The following is a 22,671-nucleotide window of genomic DNA, read 5'->3' as shown; positions in this document are numbered from 1 at the left end:
TCACCACTCTATCTCCTTTGACCTGACTAGATCCATCAGAGCACCCTACAATAGCCTGTAAATTTTCTTTATCCCTGTGACCTCAGAGGTCTAGGCAGCTAGGCTGCACAGTGAACAGAGCACTGGAGCTGGAGTCAGGAATACCAGAGTTCAAATCTGACCTCAGACACTTATTAGCTGTGTGACCCTGGGCACTTAACCTCTCTTTGCCTCAGTTTTCTCAACTATAAAAAGGGAAAAATATTAGCACTTACTTCCCAGGGTTATCATGAGCATAAAAGGAGATATTTGTAAAATGTTTTGCAAACCTTAAAGCACTACATAAATTCTAGCTATTATAATTATGATTAACCATAACTTGTAATAAGTGCAACTAAGGGAGGGTTCTGTAATAAGGAAAATTATATTACGATATAAAAACACCTGTGAGCCCCTGCTAACTCTCCCCCCCCCCCCCCACAGAGGAGCCAGATTTAAGGTGTAACTCACTTCTCAGTCAGAGAGAATATTCTGGGCCCTGATTTCATAAACCTGGCATGGCCCCCATTCAATGCTCCTCATCCTGTCCAGATCTGACCTGATCTTTCCCTGTCTTCTTTTGAAGATACAGGCTCTGAGAGGCAGCAGAGTCAGAAAGAGAACCCTGGTCTGCCTCCCAGTCTGCTGGGATATCCACTATACTGCACTGGCTCCTTGCTACAAGAGAGTTATTAGGAGTTGATTTCTCCTCACATCTCATCCCCTGCCCCAAACAGCCTGCCATTCTTCCTCAAGCTCCTACAGGCCCAGCTCCTGTGAGCTGTCACCTCTACCTGAGGCCCTGCCCTGACTGCCCCGATCCCAGCTGGCTAGCTCCTGGGCCCCTCCCTTCCCCCAGGTGGGCATAGGCAGGAGCTTGTCCTGAAGAGACTTTTTCTTGCAATTTCCCCTCTTGGTAATCCCTATTTTCCTTCATTAAGCAAGTCTGTATCATGCCCCTGGGTGTGGTGGGGGATCCAAGCAATGGGGTGAGAGAAGCTTCTTATCTAATTAGGGGTGGAGGGGCAGGAAGGAACAACGTATTCTCATTAAAAAAAAAAAAAGACCCAAAAGGTTGTACACGATGAAGGGCTCAAGAGGGTGGCAGAGACAGTAAGTAAATAAAAACTGGTGCTGCAGCAAGAGGAAGTAGGATTTGACTTGGGACCCAAAGGACAAGTAACATTTAGATGGGTGGTGAGGACATTCCAGGCAATGGGAACCACATGAAGGCCATGCATGTGTGCTGCAGGCTAGAGAGATTGGCCTAGTGGGAGCAAGAGGGCTCCCACTAGGAGAATCCAGGCTGGGGACTCTGTAGGCAGTGGGGAAGCAGGGGAGGCTGGTGCCTATCCCCAGCTCTGGCTGTCAGCTGTCTGCATTGCAGGATGTTGACAAGAGAGCCTGATAGTATCCTTTTCTGAGTAATGCTTCCTGAGTTTTCTGTCCTGGGCTGTTACCAATGAAGGGAGACTGTGACTATGGAAGGGAGGGTGGCTAGGAGGAATGTGTGAGGCCATGCCCACTGAAAGCTGGAGCAGCATTGGCCCATCCTGGACCATGTAATTGTGCTAGCTTTGAACTCTCCCTTGGTAGGACCCACAACAAGTGACCAGCAAGCCAAGGAAGAGCAGCCAAAACTAATGACTTACTACTGGACAATTCCCACCTTTTCTGTTTTTGACCTAGGGTGGAGTCAAATTATTCCTATGCTTTTGAGGGATTTTCGGTTTTTTTTTCAATGCTATTGAGGTTAGGGTTAGGAGAATTTAATAATCCCCTAATCCCTGTTATGTCTTCAGAGACACAGTGGAAAGATTGCTAGATTTGGAGTGAAGAGACCTAGATTAGAATCTTACCTGAGGAATTTAGCTTGTGGAACCTTAGGAAAGTCATTTCACTTTTTTGGAGTCTTAATTTCCCTATTTTTGAAATGGGTGTAAAAATTTGTGTACTGTATTCCTTAAAGTATTATTATGAGATAAATTCTCATAGTATCTTTAGGAGGCAGACTGGGCTGGGATTATTGTTCCCATTTTACAAACGATCAGATTGAAACCCAGAATGGGTGAGGTCACCAAGACTAGAATCTAAGTCCCAATTTACCATGTGGACCTCAAGGTCCAAAGTAATTCTCTGTAGCTTGGCTCATACACAGAACCTTCAACCTGGCCCCTGTATGGGTGCTGCCTGGTTGAGTTCTCCAGCTTTACCTGCTATGGGTAAGTTCTAGCACATGGTTTTTGTGTTCTGTTATGGAAGGACCACAGTTTCCCAATAACTGTCCCCAAGAGTGTGTCAAAGACCAGGTGGAGCCTTGCTGCCTGGGAGCTAGCCATCGGAGACAGGAGCTGCCAGTAACTTGACTAGTTAAAACAAAACAAAACAAAAAACTAACTCAACCTTATACAGCTAAACTAGAAAAACTGGTAACTGTCCAATTCAGAGAATTCCTGGGTCCTGATTGTGACTACATAGTTCTGATTTCTTTTCACTTTGGTAGCCATGGAAACCAGAACATAAGACAGGTTTGTCCCTGCAGAGCAATGAGACCACCCCATTATTCAGACTGACAGTGTAGCCAATTCATGACTGTTCTTGGGCTCTAAGGACATTTACTTTCCAAACTCCTTCCTTTTCTTTCTTTGGCCCACTATTGGGGTATAGCATTCATCTGGATTCTTCCAGTTCTTCTCTCTTGACTTTGTAGCTGCCGCCTAAGCAAAGTTAGCTTGACTTTGAACTCTTTCAGCAAAAACAGAATGTGACCAAATACTCTAGTATTCCATTGGATCTGTCACTGCCATGCTGAAACACTCTCAACTGTCTCTTCTTCCTCTGGCTTTTTAATAGGGGTTCCTTAGGATTTAAAACTGGAAGAGAGGCTGAGAAACCACCTTTCTCAACTCATTTAGAGAGGAGGAAGCAGAAACCTGGAAAAATTCTTTCTCTGTAGGCCAAGCCTCAGGGTCTTCACCTCACATTCTGTTTCACTCATTCTCATGTTTCTTTGGGCTTGCTTTTGTCTCTCCCTGACTTCCTTCCCCTAAGATGCTATCATCTCCAGAATATTAGACTTTAAATGCTAGAACCAAAAGAGTTCATAGAAAACATGTAGTCTAATCCTTATGCTTTATTGTGGAGAAAACCAAGACCCAGAGTTCCCTACAATGAACTAATGTGAGGAACACCCATGAGGAGCCATTTGGCCAATCTGGCCACAGACACAGGTAACACTGTAGCATCCCCTTTGTTCTGTCTGCACAGCACCTTTCATCACACTGGTATTCTTCCAATTCAGCAGGCATTTGGTAAACACTTACTATGTGCCAATCATAGTGGGGAGACTGAGATAAAAAAGAAAACCGTTCCTGTCCTGGAGGAGCTTCCCATCAGTCTGCCACCTGCCTCTGCTCTTTGTAGACATTGCAGCAAGGAGCACCCCTAGAGATTGGTCTGTTTTTCTGTCTCTGGCATCATTTCCCACATGTGATCCCTTGGATACCATGATACTTGGTACCCTCAAAGAGCAAATATCACCTCTGTACCCATAATAAGGAATGAGCCCCTTTCCCCACTGGACTATAACAAGAGTCTAGTTCACTGAATCATACCACGCGGTGCTCTGGCCCGGGACACATAACATTAAATCAGGGCTCAGCAGGTTTGGCTTATCTATTGCCAGCCCATACTGTGGTCTAGAGAAGGCATTGTGCCCAGGGTCAGTTATGTGTCATGCAAGATATGCAAATTCACTTCCCCCACTCATCAGTCAGTCATTTTTCAGTCATGTCTGCCTCTTTGTGACCTCATTTTTTTCTTGGTAAAGATACTGGAGTGGTTTGTCATTTCCTTCTCTAGCTCATTTTACAGATGAAGAAACTGAGGCAAGCAGGGTTGTGACTTGCCCAGGGTCACACATACTTTTCTGAAGCCATATTTGAACTCAGAAAGAAGAGATTTCCAGACTCCCGGCCTGGCATTCTTCACTGTGCCACTTAGCTGCCTCACTTCCCCCAAATCCAGTCTAATTGTTGAAAGTCTGATGTTTTGTTTCTTAGCTATGTGACCTTTGAAAAGTCACTTAGCCTTTCTGAGCTTTAGTTTCCCCATTTGTCAAGGGGAGCTAACAATTCCAGCCTTGTCTACTGGCAGGGGTCTCACGAGGAACAAATGGAGTGAGAGATGTGCCAGCTTTTTATAAATTGTAAACTTTGTAAACTGTACTAGTGTGAGGTCGTATGATGATGATGGTTCCAGGGATACTCCCTGTTCTCAGAAGAAGGAACAAAAATGGGGACAGCAGCATGAATGGCTTGATGCTTTTCCCTAGAGCCAAGACCATCTCTTGAAACAAAATCATCCAGGTTTTGATAAATGATAGTCTGGCCATTGTAAGTCCTGCTCTGTGGGAACAGTTAGTCTCCAGCTTCAATCATCTGCTCTTTCCTGCCTAGTTGTTCCTGTTAAAAAAAGAACCCAAACAAACAAACCCCTTCAGCCCAGATATCTGTTGTGTCCCAGTCTCAAGTTCCCAGTGTTCCCTAGAGAGAAGTCAGGTGAGGGAGAGGAGACTCGCCTTCTTATTCCAAGTTCATCCAATTGAGTCCCTGGGAAGACAAAGTGGGAGGGAGCCTGGGCAACATGTGGAGGGAATTGGGTAGTCTCTCCTCAGTATTGTCAGTGGATTTGTCTTCCCTTTTATGCCATACAGATTTCTGCTCTGTCATAGTAAGCAACAACACAAGCAGAGAGCCTTCTGTCTCCCACTGTGTGCCCCCTAAAACCTGGATAGAGCTTTGCATAATGGTGTACTGAGTAAAAGAATTTTGGCAGAAGTAATTGGCTCCAGGAGAACTCTAGCCAGGATTAATCCTCAATCTCTCAGCCTAAGTATATCAGTAGGGGCCCAACTTGCAGAGAAGACATCCTTCTCCAAAGTGTTTCCGTTTGTCAGTGTCCCCCTAAGATACAATAACTAGAGCTGAACATATTACCATTCTTGTGAGAGATTTCATCTTGTTAATTCTGATGCCTGCACATTAAACCATAACTCATCTTGTCTGCTTTTCCTAGATTCACAGGAACATGCAGGTCTTCAGTTTCTCTCCAGGAACTACACCCTAGGTTTCTTTTCAGTTAGTCAATAAAATTTATTAAGCAGAGGCCAGAAGCTGTGCTAAGCAGTGGGGATACCGAGAAAAAAAACAAAACCAGCCTCTGCGCTCAAGAAACTGACCTTTGAGCTGGGGGAGACACTATCCACATAAAAAGGTACACAGACATTAGACACGGAGATGAACATTAACCGTAGACGGGGAGGCAGAATCAGTTTGGAGAACAGGGAAAGGCCTCGTGTGGAAGGCTGGATTAAATCAGGGTTTCTGAGAGCTGAAGCTGAGGAGGGAGAACATCCCAGGAATAGGAGTCAGTATGTACCAAGTCACAAAGATGGAGTGTTGAGTTTAAGGAACACCAAGGTGACTATGGAAGGACTGAAGGATGCGTGGAGGAAAGTAATGTATAAGACAGCTAGAAAGAAAGGAAGGTGCCAGCTTGTGAAGAGCTTAAATACCAAACGTAGGAGGTTATATTTCATCTCTTAAAAGTAATAGGGACCTGGGGCGGCCAGGTAGCACAGCGAGTAAGAGCACCGGCTCCAGTGTCGGGATGACCTGGGGATTGAATCCGGGCTCAGACATTTAGCACCCACCCAGAAACACCTGGCCCTGTAACCGTGAGCAAGTTACTTAACCCCGATTGCTTAAAAAAAAAAAAAAGTAATAGGGACCCAGTGGAGTTTGAGTGGGGTGAGGGGGAGGGGTGTCAGAGTAGTAATATGGTCAGACCCAGGTTGTAAGAGAATGTTTTTGGTAGCTGGGGGTGGGGGGAGATAGACTAGAGTGAGGAGATTCTTGAGGCAATTAGGCAACTATTGTAATAGTTTGAGAGATGATAAAGGATAGTGATATCTATGTAAGTGGAGAAAAATGGTTTCTCTTTTTTTTAAACTTTTTAAACTTTTTTTTGAGGCAGCTGGGGCTTAGTGACTTGCCCAGGGTCACACAACTTGTGTCTGAGGCCAAATTTGAACTCAGGTCCTCCTGACTCCACTGCTAGTGCTCTATCCACTGCATCACCTAACTTACCACCTGATATGGTTTCTTTAAACAAGAGTTCTAGGGGGCAGCTTGGTGTCACAGTGAACAGAGCACTGGCCCTGGAGTCAGGAGGACCTGAGTTCAAATGTGGCCTCAGACACTTAACACAAAAAAAACTGACATGTGACCTTGAGCAAGCCACTTAACCCCAACTGCTCTCCAAAAAGCAAAACAAAACAAAACAAAAAAACGAAAACAAGAGTTCTAGCTGAGACTTAAAGGCCCAAGAAGAATTATAATTGGGCCTCCACTGTCCCCCCCTTCATCTTCCTTTCATTGTATAGGTATATTCTCTTTTTTAGACATCTCTAGGACTAGAGATCAGAGTCATTTATAACAGACAGACTCAAATTAACTTGCCTTCAGAAGGACAGCAGAGTTCAGCTTTCAGATTTCCTGAAAATAGTTTACACAGTATGTGTAGATATATAGATCTATATGAAATCCTTTTGGTAATTTTATAATCTTGTCTGTGGCTTGGGGAAAACACTGACCTAGGCCCTTACCTATGAAGCCTCAAACCTTTTAAGACATCCAAACTGGTGAATATTATGGTAGCTTTTCAGTGAGGTACTACAGTCCCACTTCACAGATGGGAAAACCAAAATATCAGCTGGAGACATAATTTACCTTGGGTCACAATGTGAACTGGGAAGATAAGGATTTCTGAACTTATACCTTAATCCTGTGATTCCTGCTCAGTCACATCGTTCCCTGTTGAGTTACCCAATCAACTCTTTACCTCTAGACCAGATAATATTTATGAGGTCCTAGGCTGCTTATGATATAGTAATTGGCAAGGAGTCTAAAGGAGATGTCAGTTTAGTTGGGTACAAAGGATGTTTGGTTCCTAGTTTATTGCTTTTAGAAAACATCCAGGGTTGATCCCTGTTCTTACTGGTTCACTTTGGTCCAAGTTCTGTAAAAGAATATCGGGGTTCACTTTAGGAGGTTGGCAAATTAATGTAACTCATTCTGGATTTTGGTTCAAGCAAAATTGGCTCAAGTCCTTGATCCAAAGCGATTTAGAATCCTGACCTAGACCCTCAAATAAAACATGGTCTAAAACAAACAGGTGTGACTCAGGCCAAGATTAAGGCTGTGTATTTATCATGAGGCAAACTGGCATAGAGGGCATTCGTGGCCTATCTCTCTGCTTGAGTACTTGCCACCTTAGGCAGCACTGACTATAGCCCTGTTCACAAGACAGCTACATGGAGACAGGGACTCCACCTGTGATTTCACTGGTATAAGGAACTCCCAGGGGAGGAAGCTCCCTCCAGCAATCTAGGTCAACATCATCTTCATCACAGAGAGGTGCCTAAAGCAGTGGTGTCAAACTCAAATAGAAATGGATCCCTGAAGGCCCAAATATTGACTTAGAAAACCATGACTTAACATTATTTATGTTGTGTTGTGTTTTTATTTATTTTGCTAAACATTACCCAATTATCATTTTAATCTAATTGGGGGGATGGCCAGGTTTGGCACCTCTGGCCTAGAGCCCTGGAAGTTACATGATTTGCCCAAGGTCACACACTGCTAATTTGTGGAAGAGGCAGGTCTTGACTCCAGTCTCCCAGGCTTTAAAGCTACTAAATATGGTTTTGGTAGACAGGGATACAGTGGCCCCAAGCTATTTCTGAGTAGCATGAACACAATAGGTGTGGAGAAAACACCAGTTGGGAGTTAGGCAACCCAGATTGTTCTTCCCAGCCACCTGCTGTTAATGAGAAGCCTTTCTGGGCCCCTGCATACACCTCTGTGCAATTAGATGTGACTGACTGTCAGCCACACCTTCAGTCTGATGCAGATAATTTTTCCAACTCTACCCTTCAGACTTTGCAGAGGAAGACGAGGCCCACTTAGTCTGATCATTTGGGATCGTTAGTAGTTGGAAGGCTGTGGTTCTTGTCACATTTCCTTCCATCCTATCTTTCCCTATCACAAACACCAAGGTCTCCCCGTGCCCCACCTCCCCACCCTCCTACATTCCATTGTCCAATCCTCGTGCCTCACTCACTGCTCCAAAAGGCGAATAAGCTAGCCAAAAAAGTATTTTCTTTCTTTCTTTTTCCTTTGGGAAGATGGAAGTGTACGTTTGTAAAGGGGGAGGACCTTAGCAGAGAGTCAGCTTCTTTTCTCTCTTATAGTTTCCTTGGATACCTGTTGGCTGGTTTCCTTGGCAGCTCATCATTCTACAATTTTTTTTTCATGGTAGGGTCCACTTAGTGGAAAGAAATACCATGGATTTTTGGTTTCAGGATTGGTGTGTGTGTGTGTGTGTGTGTGTGTGTGTGGTAGAGCTTAACAATACTGCTTTGTACTCCAAGTTTACTTTTTGCTTCCCCTTTCAGGAGCTAGAAGGCTCTGCAGACATTACCTCATTAACCCAGCCAACCTTATGTGGGGAGGGAAGCAGGGAGAAGGCAGGGGAGAGGCTGGCCATACCAAGGAGGCTGAGTAGGAGGGTATTCTAGAAACTCCCACTACCACCTGTTCTGTGAGACCTGAAACTCCTTTACCATAGGAAGGAGACTTTCATTTCACAAACATGAGTCTTAAATAGCAAACTCCTCTGGAAGAGGGTACACAGTGTGTGAGTGATATCCACATTGATTCAGAAATGAGTGCCAGCAGATCTCCTCTGAGAACTAAACTTAATAGATGGAGGAGAGATCCCCAAAGTCATCAGTGTAGGAAAGGAGGGGAGACCAATGCAATGGAGGGAGAGAAAAAGTGAGAAAAGACCGAGATCAAACACCTCCCCATTTTGCCAAGGGCCAGCTCTACACAAGTACCTTCCCCTTGTTTTTTTTTTTTTTTTTAGAGGAGAAACCCATCGTTCAGAGAAGAGTCTCAGTTCCAAACTGTCCTCGTTCCTGGCAGCTTGGGTGTTCTCTCATAGGACAGATATTCAAGAAATGACAGGCATTGCTGAGCATGACACATATGAGTCTGTTCTGTGGTTGTAACAGTGGCAGCAACACATGTCTGCTAAATCCCTTCCCAGGTCTGCTTTGTTTCTACTTCCAACCCCCGAGTGTGGTTCCCTGACTGGTACAAAGTCACAAAGCTAATTGGCTTGGGTGAAAGCCAGCTAACTCCCTGCCGTGTTCACTCAAAGCCACGGCTAAAGGGTATACTTATCTCCATGTCCCTTACAGGGTCAGGGGGTGTCCCACTCAGGAATGTGCTAGAAGCATTTGAGGGGACTGAAGAGAAGAGTCCCGGACAGATCTCCTGTATCTGTTAAGCATTTTCTGAAGTGCAGTTTCCACCTACATCTTTCTGACTGCACATCCATGACTCTACCTGCCAGGCAGCACTCTGTCCCTTGGTGACTAGCACAACATATTCTCTTGCATGTAATAAACAATTGATAAATGTTGAATGAAATTAAAATATGTTATCAGTATCTGACATCGTGGCAGTTTCCTAGCACGTGGGTATGTAGCAGTCTTGAAGGGCTGTCATGTGAGAAGAGGAATTAGGGTTGTTCTGCTTGGCTCCAAAGGGCAGAACTGGGAGCAGTGAGTGGATTTAAGGAACGTTTGCTAACAATTAGAGCTATGCAAGAGTCAGATGGGCCACTCTGGAAGGTAATGGGTTTTTTCTCACTAGAGGCTTTCAGATAACTTGGCTTGACCTGGAGGTGACCTCTGAGGTCCCTCCAGCTCTGAGGTTCTGTGTGATGTCCACAGGAGGGTGAGGAATCCAGAACTCATGTCATTGGAGTATCATTTGAAAGAGCTTGACATAATGCCTAGCCCAGAGTAGGTGCTTAATAAATTTCTACTGATTAATTCATTAATTGAATTTGAAACATTTAGCTTGGAGAAGGGAAGGCTTAGGAAAGGCGTGCTGGCTGTTCATGCCTGTGTGGCTAGCTCCTGGTGATAGAGCTAGGGTCAAAAGTAGAAGTAACAAGACGGTAGATTTTATAAACAGAGGCGTCTGACCATGAAAGAATGCCTCGTGGCACTGGTCAGCTCCCTGAGAGCAGACACTTGCATTCTAGTTCATGTGAGCATCCTGAGTGTGGAGCACAATACTTTGCACATAGTAAGCATCTTAAGCGTGTTTGTTGAGTTAAAGTGTTGAGCTGACATGTTACATGAATTGTTCGAGCAAAAACTGGATGGCCTTTCACATACTGGTGATGCTATAGATAAGATTCTTACATTGGGTGGGATGCTGGGCTCGGTGATTTAGAAGATTTCTTCTAACTTGTAGACCCTACTTCTATGACACCACAAGAAAGTCCATCTCCTCCAGGACTAGTCCCACCCTCTCACATTTAGAAGAGCTTCCGAGGAAACCCAGGAAGAGCTATTGATCAATGGTGACATTACTCTCTCTCTGTCTCTCTGTCTCTGTCTCTCTGTCTCTCTCTCTCTCTGTCTCTCTGTCTCTCTCTGTCTCTCTCTGTGTGTCTCTCTCTCTGTTTCTCTCTCTCTCTGTCTCTGTCTCTCTGTCTCTGTCTTTCTCTCTCTCTGTCTCTGTCTCTCTCTGTCTCTGTCTCTCTGTCTCTCTGTCTCTGTCTCTCTGTCTCTCTCTCTCTGTCTCTCTGTCTCTCTCTGTCTCTGTCTCTCTGTCTCTGTCTCTCTGTCTCTCTCTGTCTCTGTCTCTCTCTCTGTCTCTCTCTCTGTCTCTCTGTCTCTCTCTCTGTCTCTCTCTGTCTCTCTATCTGTCTCTCTCTGTCTCTCTATCCCAGGGAGTCAGGAGATGATACTTCCGTTTTGGAACTAGTCCTGTTACTCTTGTATCCCCTCCAGAACCTGAGGACGGCTATTTCCAACCAAAAAAGACTCACATCACATCTGGAACAAACCACAGGGGCCTCTGCTGGCCATGCCATCCTATCCTCCAGCAAAGCCAGTCTATAGCACTTATGCCTCCAACCCCTTCAGCCCTATAGACACCTAATAAATACTTGATGATTAATTGATTCTGCCAGCAGGTGTCCTTCACAGAGAAATGACATTAGGAGTAACAACAAGTCCCAACAGGAAGACCATAGCCAGGTTCTATATTTTGGTCCAGCTGCTGTCATATCCCCCAAACAGGGACCAAGATGCTGACCTTCATTTCCCAGGTAGTAATAAAAGATAGCTAACTCCTCCCCAGAAGAAGCTGCATTTCAGTGGTGGGAGTACCCACAGCCACTTGGTCCTTGCAGTTGAGAGCATGTGAAGGACCAGGTGCCTGAGTGTCTTGCTTTTTGCCAACTATTCCTCTGGCTTCCCACACAGCTTCTAAACAGTTCTTTCTGTCTTAAATTGCATAGTCGTGGACCTGAGTTCAAAGCCTGTATCATCAAAATTTCCTCATCTGTAAAATGGGAGTCATACTGGTACCTACATCAGAGAGCTGCTGTGAGGATCAAGTGTAACAATATATGTAAGGCACTTTGCAAATTGTAAAGCACTGTAGCTCTTATGTTACCATTATGATTTTGAAAGGGCCTATCGAGGGAGCCATTGAGCCAGCCACAGCGTTTCTGACCCTTTCTCACTTCTTTCTGCTTACCTGTACAGAAGGCGTCAAAACCAGACACGCCTGGAAAGTAGGAGGGCCAGGGAGAGTGGGAGGTGGGCAGAGTTCCCACCGAGAGTGCACTGCCTTCCCTAAGAACATCTTATTCTCTTGTTTCCAAAAAAAGCATGGAGTATAACTAGACAGAAGATTAACCATGGGATGTGAAATCCAGTGGTGTTGGGTATGGGAAGGGGTAAAGCTTCATTTTGGCATCAGGGTTTGAGGGAGGCTGTTAATCTTGGAGCCTCAGGCATTTGTGCCATACCTGGGGCCTGGGGCGGGGGGGGGGAGACTATGTAGATGATGTGATGGAGTTGAAGGAACTAGGATCTCAAGACCTGAGATTTAGTGCTTGCTCTTCCAGTAACTTCCAGCTTTGTGACCTTGCCATACCACTTCTTTAGGACTGTTTTCTTTTCCTTAAAATAAGGGAGGTAAAGTAAATGATTTCTAATATCCCTTCCAGCTTGAACATCTTATGATTCTGGGGTTAAAATCCACCCTTCTCTTGTGCTATTATTACCCCCATTTTACAGATGAGGAGACTGAGGCTGAACAGAGGTGAAGTGACTTGCCCAGGGTCACACCGCCAGTAAGTGTCTGAGGCAGGCTTTGACCTCAGGTCCACAACTGTATCTTTTAAGATAGAGAGAACTTTAGAAGTTGTGTGGAAAACCAGAGGAAAAGTTGGCAAAGGGCAAGATACTTAGTTATCTGAAAGGGTCCTTTGCATGCTTTCAGCCATGAGTGGCAGTCAGCACAGGCCAGACCTGAGACATTTCAGGTAGATTTAACTGTGCTGTGATGGTGGAGGACTGGTATAGAAGGGGTACATCCCCAACTGAGGAAGGATATAGATCGTCACCTGTGAGGACCTCGGATTAGCAGGAATTTATTGAAATCCCCAGAGAACCCAGTAACTTAACTTCAGCTGCCAAATGTAAGCCAGGTTGACATTTTGACATCGTAGTGATTTGCAGGGTTCCCAGAAGAACTGGTTGTTTCTGGTGCTTGCCTCTTCTTTCCCCCTCCCTCTAATAAGGACTGAAACAGCCCTTCAGTAGACAACAGAGAGATAGAATAACCAAAGGATCTATTACCTACAGCTGGAATGCCAGCCTACCCTATTCTTGACCTGTCCGTCAAGGTCCACCTCAAATGCCAGCTCCTTCATGACATCTACCAGCTGGAAGTAGTCCCTTCCTTATCTCCGTATCTGATGATCTCGCTCTGTTTTTATCTTATGCACCTATCATAGACGCATTTGTGTTGTATGACTTTTCTCTATGTCTTTTCCCTTACAGATTGTATGCTCTTTGAGGACTAAAAACCTTTTCCAATGCTGTAGAATTGGTGGGAAAGCAGTATTTTACTTCACTTCACAATTCCTAAGTTATTGCAATATGTGGACATAATATTAAAGTAGTGTATTATGTATCTTTTTTTTAAATCACACCTCTGATTTCATTAATATAGGGAGCTCCCAGTGAAAAATTTACTCTAACGTGGTATTACATATAGTAGGTGCTTAATAAATGTGTGTGTGTTTTTTTTAACGAGCACATAAAGGAATGAACAAGTGAATGAATCCACCCTTGGTTTACTGAGGATTGACATTTTCCCTTCTCTAAATCACTCCATCAGTTGTCTTCAGGGGATGTATTCTAGCTGCAAAAACTAACACAAGGGAAACAGAGAACAATTCAGTGCAGCAATTGAAAGAATAGATCAGTATGAGCTGTAGTGAACAAGGAAGGGTTCCTTCAGGTGGTGAGCAGCATCTTGAAGGATGGGAAAGCTTTAGACAAATAGAAGGAAGGGAAGACATTCTGTATTGAGAGTCCACTTGCAGCAAAAGATCAGAGGTAGAAATGGACAACTGTATGTTTTAGCCTGTCTGAAACAGAGGGTAAATATCATGTAGTAGGAGATAAGGTTAGAAAGGCAGCATGCTACAGTGGGTAAATCACTGGAGTAAACATCAGGAAGATCCAGGTTCAAATCCCATCTCTGACACCAGCCGGAGAGTCATGGACAAGTCATTTAGCCACATCTGTAAGATGAAGATAATAATGCCTGCAGCATCTACCTCACGTGGTTCTTGTGAAATTCAAAGGAAATCATGTAGGCCAAGCATTTTTTGGGGGGCTTTTTGGAGGGCAATTGGGGTTAAGTGACTTGCCCAAGGTCACACAGCTAGTAAGTGTCAAGTGTCTGAGGCCAGATTTGAACTCAGGTCCTCCTGACTCCAGGGCTGATGCTATATTCACTGTGCCACCTAGCCACCCTAGGCCAAGCATTTTGCCAACCTCAAATCACCATATGAATGTCAGTTATTATTATTAATACTGTTATTATTGGAGAGTGGCAATGTGGCATATTGGTAGAGGGCTGATTTTGTAATCAGTTGGCACGAATTTCTTAGACACTCTTATGTGCCAGTCTCTGCATTAGGCACAGGAGATGCAAATACAAAAATCGACAATAGTGCCAGCCCTCCAGGAACTTACATATAGGGCTAGGCAGCTACTACTACATGTTGACAGGAATATAAGGGTTTGAGTCTGGCTTGGGACACCTTCTGGTTGTGCTCTTGGGAAAAGCTCTCTCAGTACCCCAGTCAGTTCTGACTATAAGTTACAGGTGAGTTGACAAGCTGTGTCATAATTATCACAGATATATTGATGGAGGGATTTTCTGACAATAACAACAATAATTAGCATTTGTATAGTGCTTTAAGGTTTGCAAAGTGCTTTACAAATATCTTATTTGATCCTCACAACAATCCTGGGAGGTAGGTGATATTATTATTTTTACAGGTGAGGAAACTGAGGAGTACGTGACTTGCCCAGGGTCATACAGCTAAAAGTAACTGGAGTGAGATTTGAACTTGGTTCTTCCCAATTCCAGGTCCAGTGCTCTGTCCACTGTACCACATAGCTTCACCAATGAAATGACAGGCCCAGGAAAAAAAAATTAGAGTGTTGGCTTGGAGTTATATTGTAGAGGACCTTGAATGCCAGGTAAAGGAGTCTGTACTTTATGCACCAAAGAGCCTTTCTAGGTTTGGGAGCAGAGGAGCAATATTATAGAAGAGGAGTCAGGAACCAATGAACACAGCTGGATTGGCTGGAGGCCAGTCTGGAGGCAGAGAGGTCAGCTAAGAGGCCATTGCGGCAGTCCAGGTAGGAGCTGATGAGGCCTGAGACTCCATTCCTTCTATCATGGTATTTGCTGCTGTTCATGTATCAGTCATGCCAATAGATCCAAGCTAGAAAGTCTTTTTTTGGCTGCCCAGCTGAAGTAAGAAGTACAAGAGCTGTTGGGTGGGAGCTTGACAGCCTGGTGTCTATGCTGTACCTGCTGCTTTTCAGAGCACTTCCTACCAATGCTCTCATTGGATCTGAAGGCTTAGGGGACAACCAGGTGACCTTTCATGCACCGTCTCAGTTTCTCTTCTCTCCCCACAGAATCTCAGAGTCCGGAGCATCGGAGGAACCGAATTTTTCACACGTTCTGCTACCAAGTTCAAGGGAGCCCTGGCCCAGAAATTCATGTTTGTGGATGGTGACCGAGCGATGTGTGGCTCCTACAGGTGACTCCCTGAGTGGCATTTCCTCCAGTTCTCCGAACTCTCTTCTCACAGAGCTAGTTTTTCAAAACTATAGAAGCGTGAGAGGGGATGTGAAGATTAGCACTGGGGGTGGGAGTGTCTGCTGACAAGGAGCCTGGGCCGGGGACAGATGAGCTTTCCCACATCACAGCAACTCCTCCTTACTCCCCCCCCCTTCCCCCAGTTCTTCCAGCCTGAGCCCTGGCACCAGGCTTTCATTGTACTTTTAATCTGCTCTTGCAACACTCTAGACATTCCTATCCTGGGAAAGTCTCCATCATGGAATCCCAGTTACTGAAAGCTGCTGATGTCTGAGCTCCACCAGGCAAGCCTGGCTCCTTGATACCATCTTCAGACTGATTCTTATTTTGTGCTGATCCCACATCTTCTCCTGAGGAACCCACCTTCTGTCATCATCTACACCACATCTCTGGGATGTGGGGGGGGTGGAGTAGTCCTTGTTATCCTGGCCTGTTTGAGGAATGCCTCCCATTTGTGTAGGGACTTATACTTTGAAAATACTTCTATCAGCATGGTTAGATAATTCTTTCATTAGCCCCGTGAAAGAGGCAGGATTTGAACTGTTGTCCCTGTTTGACAGATGAAAGAGCTGAGGCCCAGAGAAGTCTCAGTGACTTACTCAAGGTTGTACAGTGAACGAGTAATAGTTCCAGGACTAGAATCCAGTTCTTCTCTTCCAGGGTGCTCACTGAGCTGCGTCTCTGCCATAGGCAAGGGGCCCAGGAGAGCCAGTCTAGCCCTGGCCAGTCCTTACAAGGATCATCTGGAGCTCAGTAAGAAGAGCTGAGGTGTCCTGGCTGGTAGTTCACTTTTACAGACGGGATATCAGCTCACAATAGTCTTCCCAAATCTATTCAAATAGCCTTTGTTCTTGACATTTCCCTCTGCTATACAGCTGAGGATTGTGAGCCAATGAAAGGATTTTTATATGAACCGCAGCAAACATCATGATAAAGGGAAGGCGGGTCTCTATGGACCCCCTAGAAAGACAAACTTCAGTTCTCATTACAGCAACCTTGCAGATACAGAGGGACAACTCCCCCCCACTGAGCTCTTTTTTCCCATAGGAAGTACATAAGCAATGTGGTTCAGTGGGTTTTAGTCCTGACTCTGCCACAAAGTAGATTTTTGATGAACTAGCAAGTCCTCTCCCCTCCCTGGACCTCAGTTTCCTTTCTGTTAAATGAGGGGGTTTCAGTAAAGTTCATGATGGATTTGGAGTGAGAGGGCTTGGGCCCTGTGTGATGATAGTCAAGTGCTTTCCTCTCTCTTGGCCTCAGTCTTCTCATCTATAAAATGGAGTTGACTGGGCGATTTCTGCTATTCACTCCGTCCTCCAGCCACACTGGCCTGTTTGCTATTTGCCAGACTGAGCATTTGCTCTGACTCTCCATCACGGCAGCCAGCACTGCTCTCACTTCTTACCTCGAACCCTCAGCTCCCCTGGCTTCCTTTAAGACTCAGCTCTGTCCTGGCCCTCCCTTCATCACATGCCCTCCCATGCTAATCCTTCCGAAATGACCTTCCATTTGCACAGTATGTACATAGTCATCTGCGTGTTGTCACTTTGGTTAGAACATGATCTCTCTGAGGGCAGGGGCCATGGTTTTGCCTTTCTTTGTATGTCTGAGACTTAGCAGAGTGTCTGGCACATAGTCAGCATTTACTAAATGCTTGGTGACAAATTGGACTAGATGACCTGTAAAGGAACTTCCTATTCTAATAGTGTAGGATCTTGATACCAAAATAAATTTAAACTGTCTTTATTCTTCACCTAATGTTAATCTGTCTCCCCTGAAAAGGGAGATATTTGCAAGATGGTAACCCTTCTACTAGAGATTTTTCTTACTGTCTCTAAGAGCTTGGATGTTTACTGACAAAAGTGTCTCCTAGGACATAGAGAATGTAGTGAGAGGTGAGACAAAGAAAGGGACAGTGCCTAGCCACTTAGACATATCTCCATACCAATAACTAACTGTTTCCTTTCCATTCTAGCTTCACATGGTCAGCAGCCAGGACAGACCGGAATGTGATCTCTGTCCTCTCAGGCCAGGTAGTAGAGATGTTTGACAAGCAGTTCCAAGAACTGTACCTCATGTCTCAAGGAGTCAGCCTTAAAACAGTCCCCATGGAGAAGGAGCCTGAGCCCGAGCCTATCATCCTGCCCACGGTCATCCCACTGGCTCCATCAGGCACCGTAGCCAAGAAACTCATAAACCCTAAGTATGCTCTGGTGAAAGCCAAGAGTGCAGATGAGATTGCCAAGGCCTCTTCTGAGAAGCAGGAGAGCGGGCTGGGCAAGAAATTTGATGGCAAGGGAAAGGTATTGGTGGGGAACCAGCTGGCAGAACGGCCTAGTGACTTCCTGGAGCAGCCCCTACCCATCCACCCAGGGCTGCTGAACATGGAGCGTGCCAACATGTTTGATTACCTGCCCACATGGGTGGAGCCAGACCCTGAGCCTGGCAGTGACATACTGGGCTACATTAACATCATTGACCCTAATGTGTGGAATCCACAGCCCAGCCAGATGAACCGAATCAAGATCTGTGACTCTTCCTCCCAGGCTGTTGCCCAGTACAAGCTACTACAAAGGCGGCAGAGCCAGGAGGTAGTTGGCCCTGTAGTTGCCCCACCTCCTGACTCTCCTGCACCTGCGGAAGAGACCAAGAACCTGCCTGCCTCGCCTTGTGAAGAGCTCAGCCCAAAAGATGTTTCTACCACACTAGGCAAAGACAGGGACCAGGGAGTCTTTGCTGCTTTGGCTGAGAACTGCCATCTCCGGGACAGACATAATCAAGACGACACAGAGATCAAGCCCCCAGTCCCTAAACCCAGGACAGTCCATATCACAGACTTTCTAACCAAGGACAGCTCATATGATGGTGACCTAGGCTGCCAGGCTGGGGGTCCCAAGGAAGAGGAGTCACCACAGCAAGAAGGGCCACCAAATGGTACCGCTTACAGAGCTCATGAGAACTCTGGGCACCACAAGCTTCTCCGGCAGCTGTCCCTGTCTCAGGAGGGCCAGGACCCACCCTCTCCAGGGACCCCCAATGGGCTCAACATAGAAGAGGACGAGGATGACGATGATGACTACGTGACTATCAGTGACCAGGACAGTTTCTCAGGTGGCTCCACCAACAGCCGCCACCGACAATCCGCGGCATCCTCTGTGTCAGATGAATACTTTGAGGTGAGGGACAGCTCCGCCCAGCTCCGGAGGCGCCACTCAGAGTACATCCCCAATGGGGCTGGTCACGTACGATCACTATGCAGGAAGCTGAGTGAGCCCCACGTGAGCCGGGGGACGTTCATGAGTCCCCTGAGGAGCCCCCAGTGGCTGCAGAGCTCAGGGGTGCAGGATGAGTATGGCAGGAAGAGAAACAACGGCAAAGAGGAAATTAAGCATGTGTTGGGAAGGGGCCCCCAGCGTGACAGCAACAAGGCTTATGCTTGCCCTACAACCCAGGTAGGATGGTGTCTCCAGGTGCATGAGGAGAGGGCCCTTCCCCCAAAGTTCCCAGCTTAGACTCCATCTGCCAGTTTCCTCAGACCTTTCCTTCCTCACATCGCCAAGGGGTAGCTGGTCTGGGGAGTTCCTGTGTTCCCCAGATGTTTAAGGCACATCTCCTTTGAAGCTGCCTCATCTTAAATAGATCCATTTAAAAGGGGTTGTTTTGGCTTCCCTCCTCTCTTTGTCATTCCTTCTGATTTCTTTCCTGACCTCCATGGGACAAGTAAGAATACTGAGGCTGAGAAGGGAAGTGGCCCACCCAGGATCACTCAGTAAACTGCCTGCAGAGTCTGTTGTTCTGTCCGGCTCCAAGGTCCTCCATTTCCATACCTTCACTCCATGTCTCCAGCCTGGTACTAGTCAACCCAGCAGGGCAGAGTTGCAAATGGAAAAAGGGGATGGTGCCATACCTGGGTATAGTGCCCGACTAATCATGCCTGGCATAATGATGAGGCCCATGGGCAGCATCTTTAGGTAACTGGCAAGGATGGAGCCTGCTTTGGCATGGTTCAGGTTCCTGGCAGAAAGGGACCTCTGTACTATGACCTGGGGAAAAAAAGGAGAGGAGAAAAGGATGTTGCCAGACATAGACTTCCACAAGGATTTGGTTCTTAGGGAAGATTTACCCAGATGGAGAAAGAACATGGAGCTCCATTCTAGTGCTCAGAAATCTGCCCCCTCTAGCCCCACTCCCTCCCGCTCACATTAACGTCACAGACCACTGTCCTTGAGCTTCCAGAAGCTCACTGCAGCCTCTGGTGGATCAGCCACAGGGTGACTTTTGCCTGGCACCCACAGAGGCCTCAGCATGCATTAGAGTGAGCACAGTGCCATCACTTTTGTGCTCAGAATAAATGATGCTCTGGGGCCTGCCATCTCTGGCAGCCCTGGAGGCCACATCCTAGGGAGGGATACAGACAGACCACAGTTTAGACACACATAAATGGGTGTTTTCTATCAAAGCAGTCCCTTAGGCGAGCTGCACAGGTCCAGATGTTGCTGCTAGGAAATGGTTGGAACTTCTCTTTGTGAACAGCCTTCAGGGCTTCACAACAGAAGCCCAGTCTTGGAACTTCACAATGGTCTCATTTTTTTATTTTAATTTTTTTTTTTTTTACCTCTGATAACAGACACCCATCATAGTCTCTAGCCTTGGTCTCTAAAAGACTTTTAGCTGAGTCCCCAGATCGGATGTAGCTGCAGAGGTTTAGCCCCGGGGAAGAATACTCCCAATAATAGTCCCTCCCACCCCCCTAGATTGGTTTTCAGATACATTCTGAGCAAAGGCAGCACATTAGAATAAGTGAGTAGCAGCCTCTTCAGAAGCCTGTGGTGAAGGATGATGTTTGTTTAGATGTAAAATTTCTGGTCTGTTTGTTAAAGAGTCAGTTCCTTTACTTTACTGTCAAGACTAATATTCTCTAAGTCTTTAGACCTGTGCTCTTAGTTCATCAAACTAGGAGGTTTGGAATAACAAACCCTACAGGTCAAATCAGCTGTCCCAGTATCCTTCTGGATCAGAGAGTTTCATCTTTTTGATGAGCAGCACTGAAAGAGCATCATTTGTCAGCCCCTTTGGGATTTCCCAGCCACTGGCTAATTCAGCAGTCATCCTTCTTTGGGCCCAGTATCCAAGGAGGATTCTCTAGCCAGCTACTCCACCACCAGCCCGCTCCTTCAGCTAGCGTATTGACACATTTTTCCTCAGGGGCCCTGGTCCCAAAGATCAGGGGCCCAGCATAAGCAGCCTTAAATCATCTAAGAGACAGAAATTTCACAGGATGACTTTGGGTTGGGGAATACCCTAGAGAAATCGAGGGAAACTAAAGAAGAAAAGCACCAAAAGTGCTACCCTGGGTCTATGGGAAATGACAGTATTCTAGGTTGCTAGGGAGGTGAGTCTCTGTCAGGCTCAGGTTTCAATTTACTGGTCAATAATGACACAGTCCCAGGTGGTTATGACAATGTTTGCTGACAGTATCTCAGAAGTGTGTGTATATATATAAGGAAACAAGTGGGAAGTGATGACTATAGTCTAAGGAAACAGTTCTCAAACTTTCTGGTCTCAGGACTCTTTACATTCTTATAAATTATTAAGGATTTTGAAAGAGTTTTATCTTTGTGGATTATGCCTATTACCATTAGACATTAATTTATAATTATTTAAAATTATTAATCATTTCAAAATAATAAGCCCATTACATGATAACATAAGTAACATTTTATGAAAAATAACTATATTTTCCAAAACAAAAATATTTAGGTAGAAGAGTGGTATTGTTTTATATATTTTTGCAAATCTCTTTCATGTCTGGCTTAATGGAAGACAAGTGGATTCTCATTTCTACTTTTGCATTCAGGCTATTGTAGTCTGTCATTTGGATTGAAGCTTATGAAGGAAATCCGACCTCACACAGATATATAATTTGAAAAAGGGGCCATAGGGGCGGCCAGGTGGCGCAGTAAGAGTGCCAGCCCCGGTGTTGGGAGACCTGGGATCAGTTCTGGCCTCAGATACTTGGCACCCACACAAAATAACTGGCCGTGTAACCTTGAGCAAGTTACTTAACCCCAATTGCTTTAAAAGAAAAAAGAAAAAGAAAAGGGGGCCATATTTTAGTAGGCAAATCATGTCTTAATATTACTATGAGAATAGTTTTGCTTTCATGGACTCCCTGATAGGACTTTGGCAACTCCCAGGGTTTCTGAGACCATACTTTGGTCTAAGGCAATGTAATGTAGTAGAAAGAGCAGAACTTGGGAGTCAAAGGTCTAGGTTTAAATCCCTAAAATACTACTAACTAGCTGTGTGGCCTTGGCTTCATCCCTCTAGAGCCTCAGTGCCCTTGCCAATAAAATGGAGATTACAATAATGGCTCACAATTACAAAGCACTTTTAAGGTTTGCAAAGTGCTTTCCACATATGATCTCTTTTGAGCCTCACAACAATCCTGCATGGTAGGTGCTGTTATTGTCCCCATTTTATAGATGAGGACCTTGAGGCTGAGGAAGGTTAAGATGCCCAGGGACATCCAGCACTTAAGTATCTGGGCTAGGATTTGAACTCTGACTTCCCCAAGTCTAGCCTTTCATCCATTATGCGACCCTGCTCTCTAATGTGATCTGCCCTGCCTACCTCAGAATTGCAGGGAGAGACTTTTAAGTGCATGTGGCAAAGTACTACCTCAGCAGTGTGGTGTAGTTGGAAGAGCACTAAGTCTGGAGTCAGGAGACCTGGGTTAAAGCCCCAGCTTGCCACCTTTGCCTTTCTGATCCCCAGTTGTCTTGTCTGTAAAAGACAGCTGTGTACCTTCAAGGCTGGTGGTAGTACATGATCCTTGGGTTACAGAGCAAGGCTTTGAAGGGACCTTCCCCTGTTTTATAGATGAGGAAATCAAGACATGGAGAGGTTAATTGACTTACCCAACATCACATATAGCCCAAGAAGATAGTGATGTGTCACAAAGAGAGGATTCAAATTCAGACCTGTGTGATTCCAATTCAGTGCCCTTTGTACTATCTCACACAGGTCGGTGAGATAAAGTTACTTGTAAACTGCCAGCAGTTACAGAAATGTAAGCAGTTACTATTATTACACCAAGGGACTAAGGTCAAGTGGAGATCCAGATGTCAGAAAATGTACAGGAAGTGTCAACACACCTTCTGTTTTGTGATTGTTTTTAGCCTGGTTGACTTGGAAAAATTAGAATGTTTGGAACATTAGGCATCTGCCAAGTATATGAGTGTACACGTCTCATCCAAGTGTTTACTCTCCTCCTCTCCCTGCCTCCCAGGCTACC

At 45.5% G+C, this 22,671-nt stretch overlaps 2 protein-coding genes across 3 annotated transcripts in view; one reads left to right on the top strand and one right to left on the bottom strand.

Annotated features, from left to right (window-relative positions):
* SLC5A10 (solute carrier family 5 member 10) overlaps positions 1-22,671 on the bottom strand; it is a 182,307-nt gene that overhangs the window by 87,906 nt on the left and 71,730 nt on the right. Inside the window, exon 9 of the mRNA XM_069085195.1 lies at positions 19,282-19,417. Within this exon, the coding sequence (XP_068941296.1) occupies positions 19,282-19,417 (136 nt within the window). The remainder of the gene's footprint in view (positions 1-19,281; positions 19,418-22,671) is intronic.
* The window catches only part of FAM83G (family with sequence similarity 83 member G), a 59,800-nt gene that overhangs the window by 33,108 nt on the left and 4,021 nt on the right, over positions 1-22,671 (top strand). Inside the window, exons 4-5 of one of the 2 annotated variants that reach the window (XM_069085194.1) lie at positions 15,191-15,315; positions 17,350-18,550. In XM_069085194.1, the coding sequence (XP_068941295.1) occupies positions 15,191-15,315; positions 17,350-18,550 (1,326 nt within the window). Of the gene's footprint in view, positions 1-15,190; positions 15,316-17,349; positions 18,827-22,671 lie in introns of both variants that reach the window. The other variant, XM_069085193.1, reaches the window with a different exon arrangement.

This window comes from Petaurus breviceps, unplaced genomic scaffold (assembly GCF_028583685.1).
Source record: "Petaurus breviceps papuanus isolate PSGF00001 unplaced genomic scaffold, PetGlider_PUasm1.0 175, whole genome shotgun sequence".
NCBI lineage: Eukaryota > Metazoa > Chordata > Mammalia > Diprotodontia > Petauridae > Petaurus > Petaurus breviceps.
This window is presented reverse-complemented; position numbering and strand designations above follow the sequence as displayed.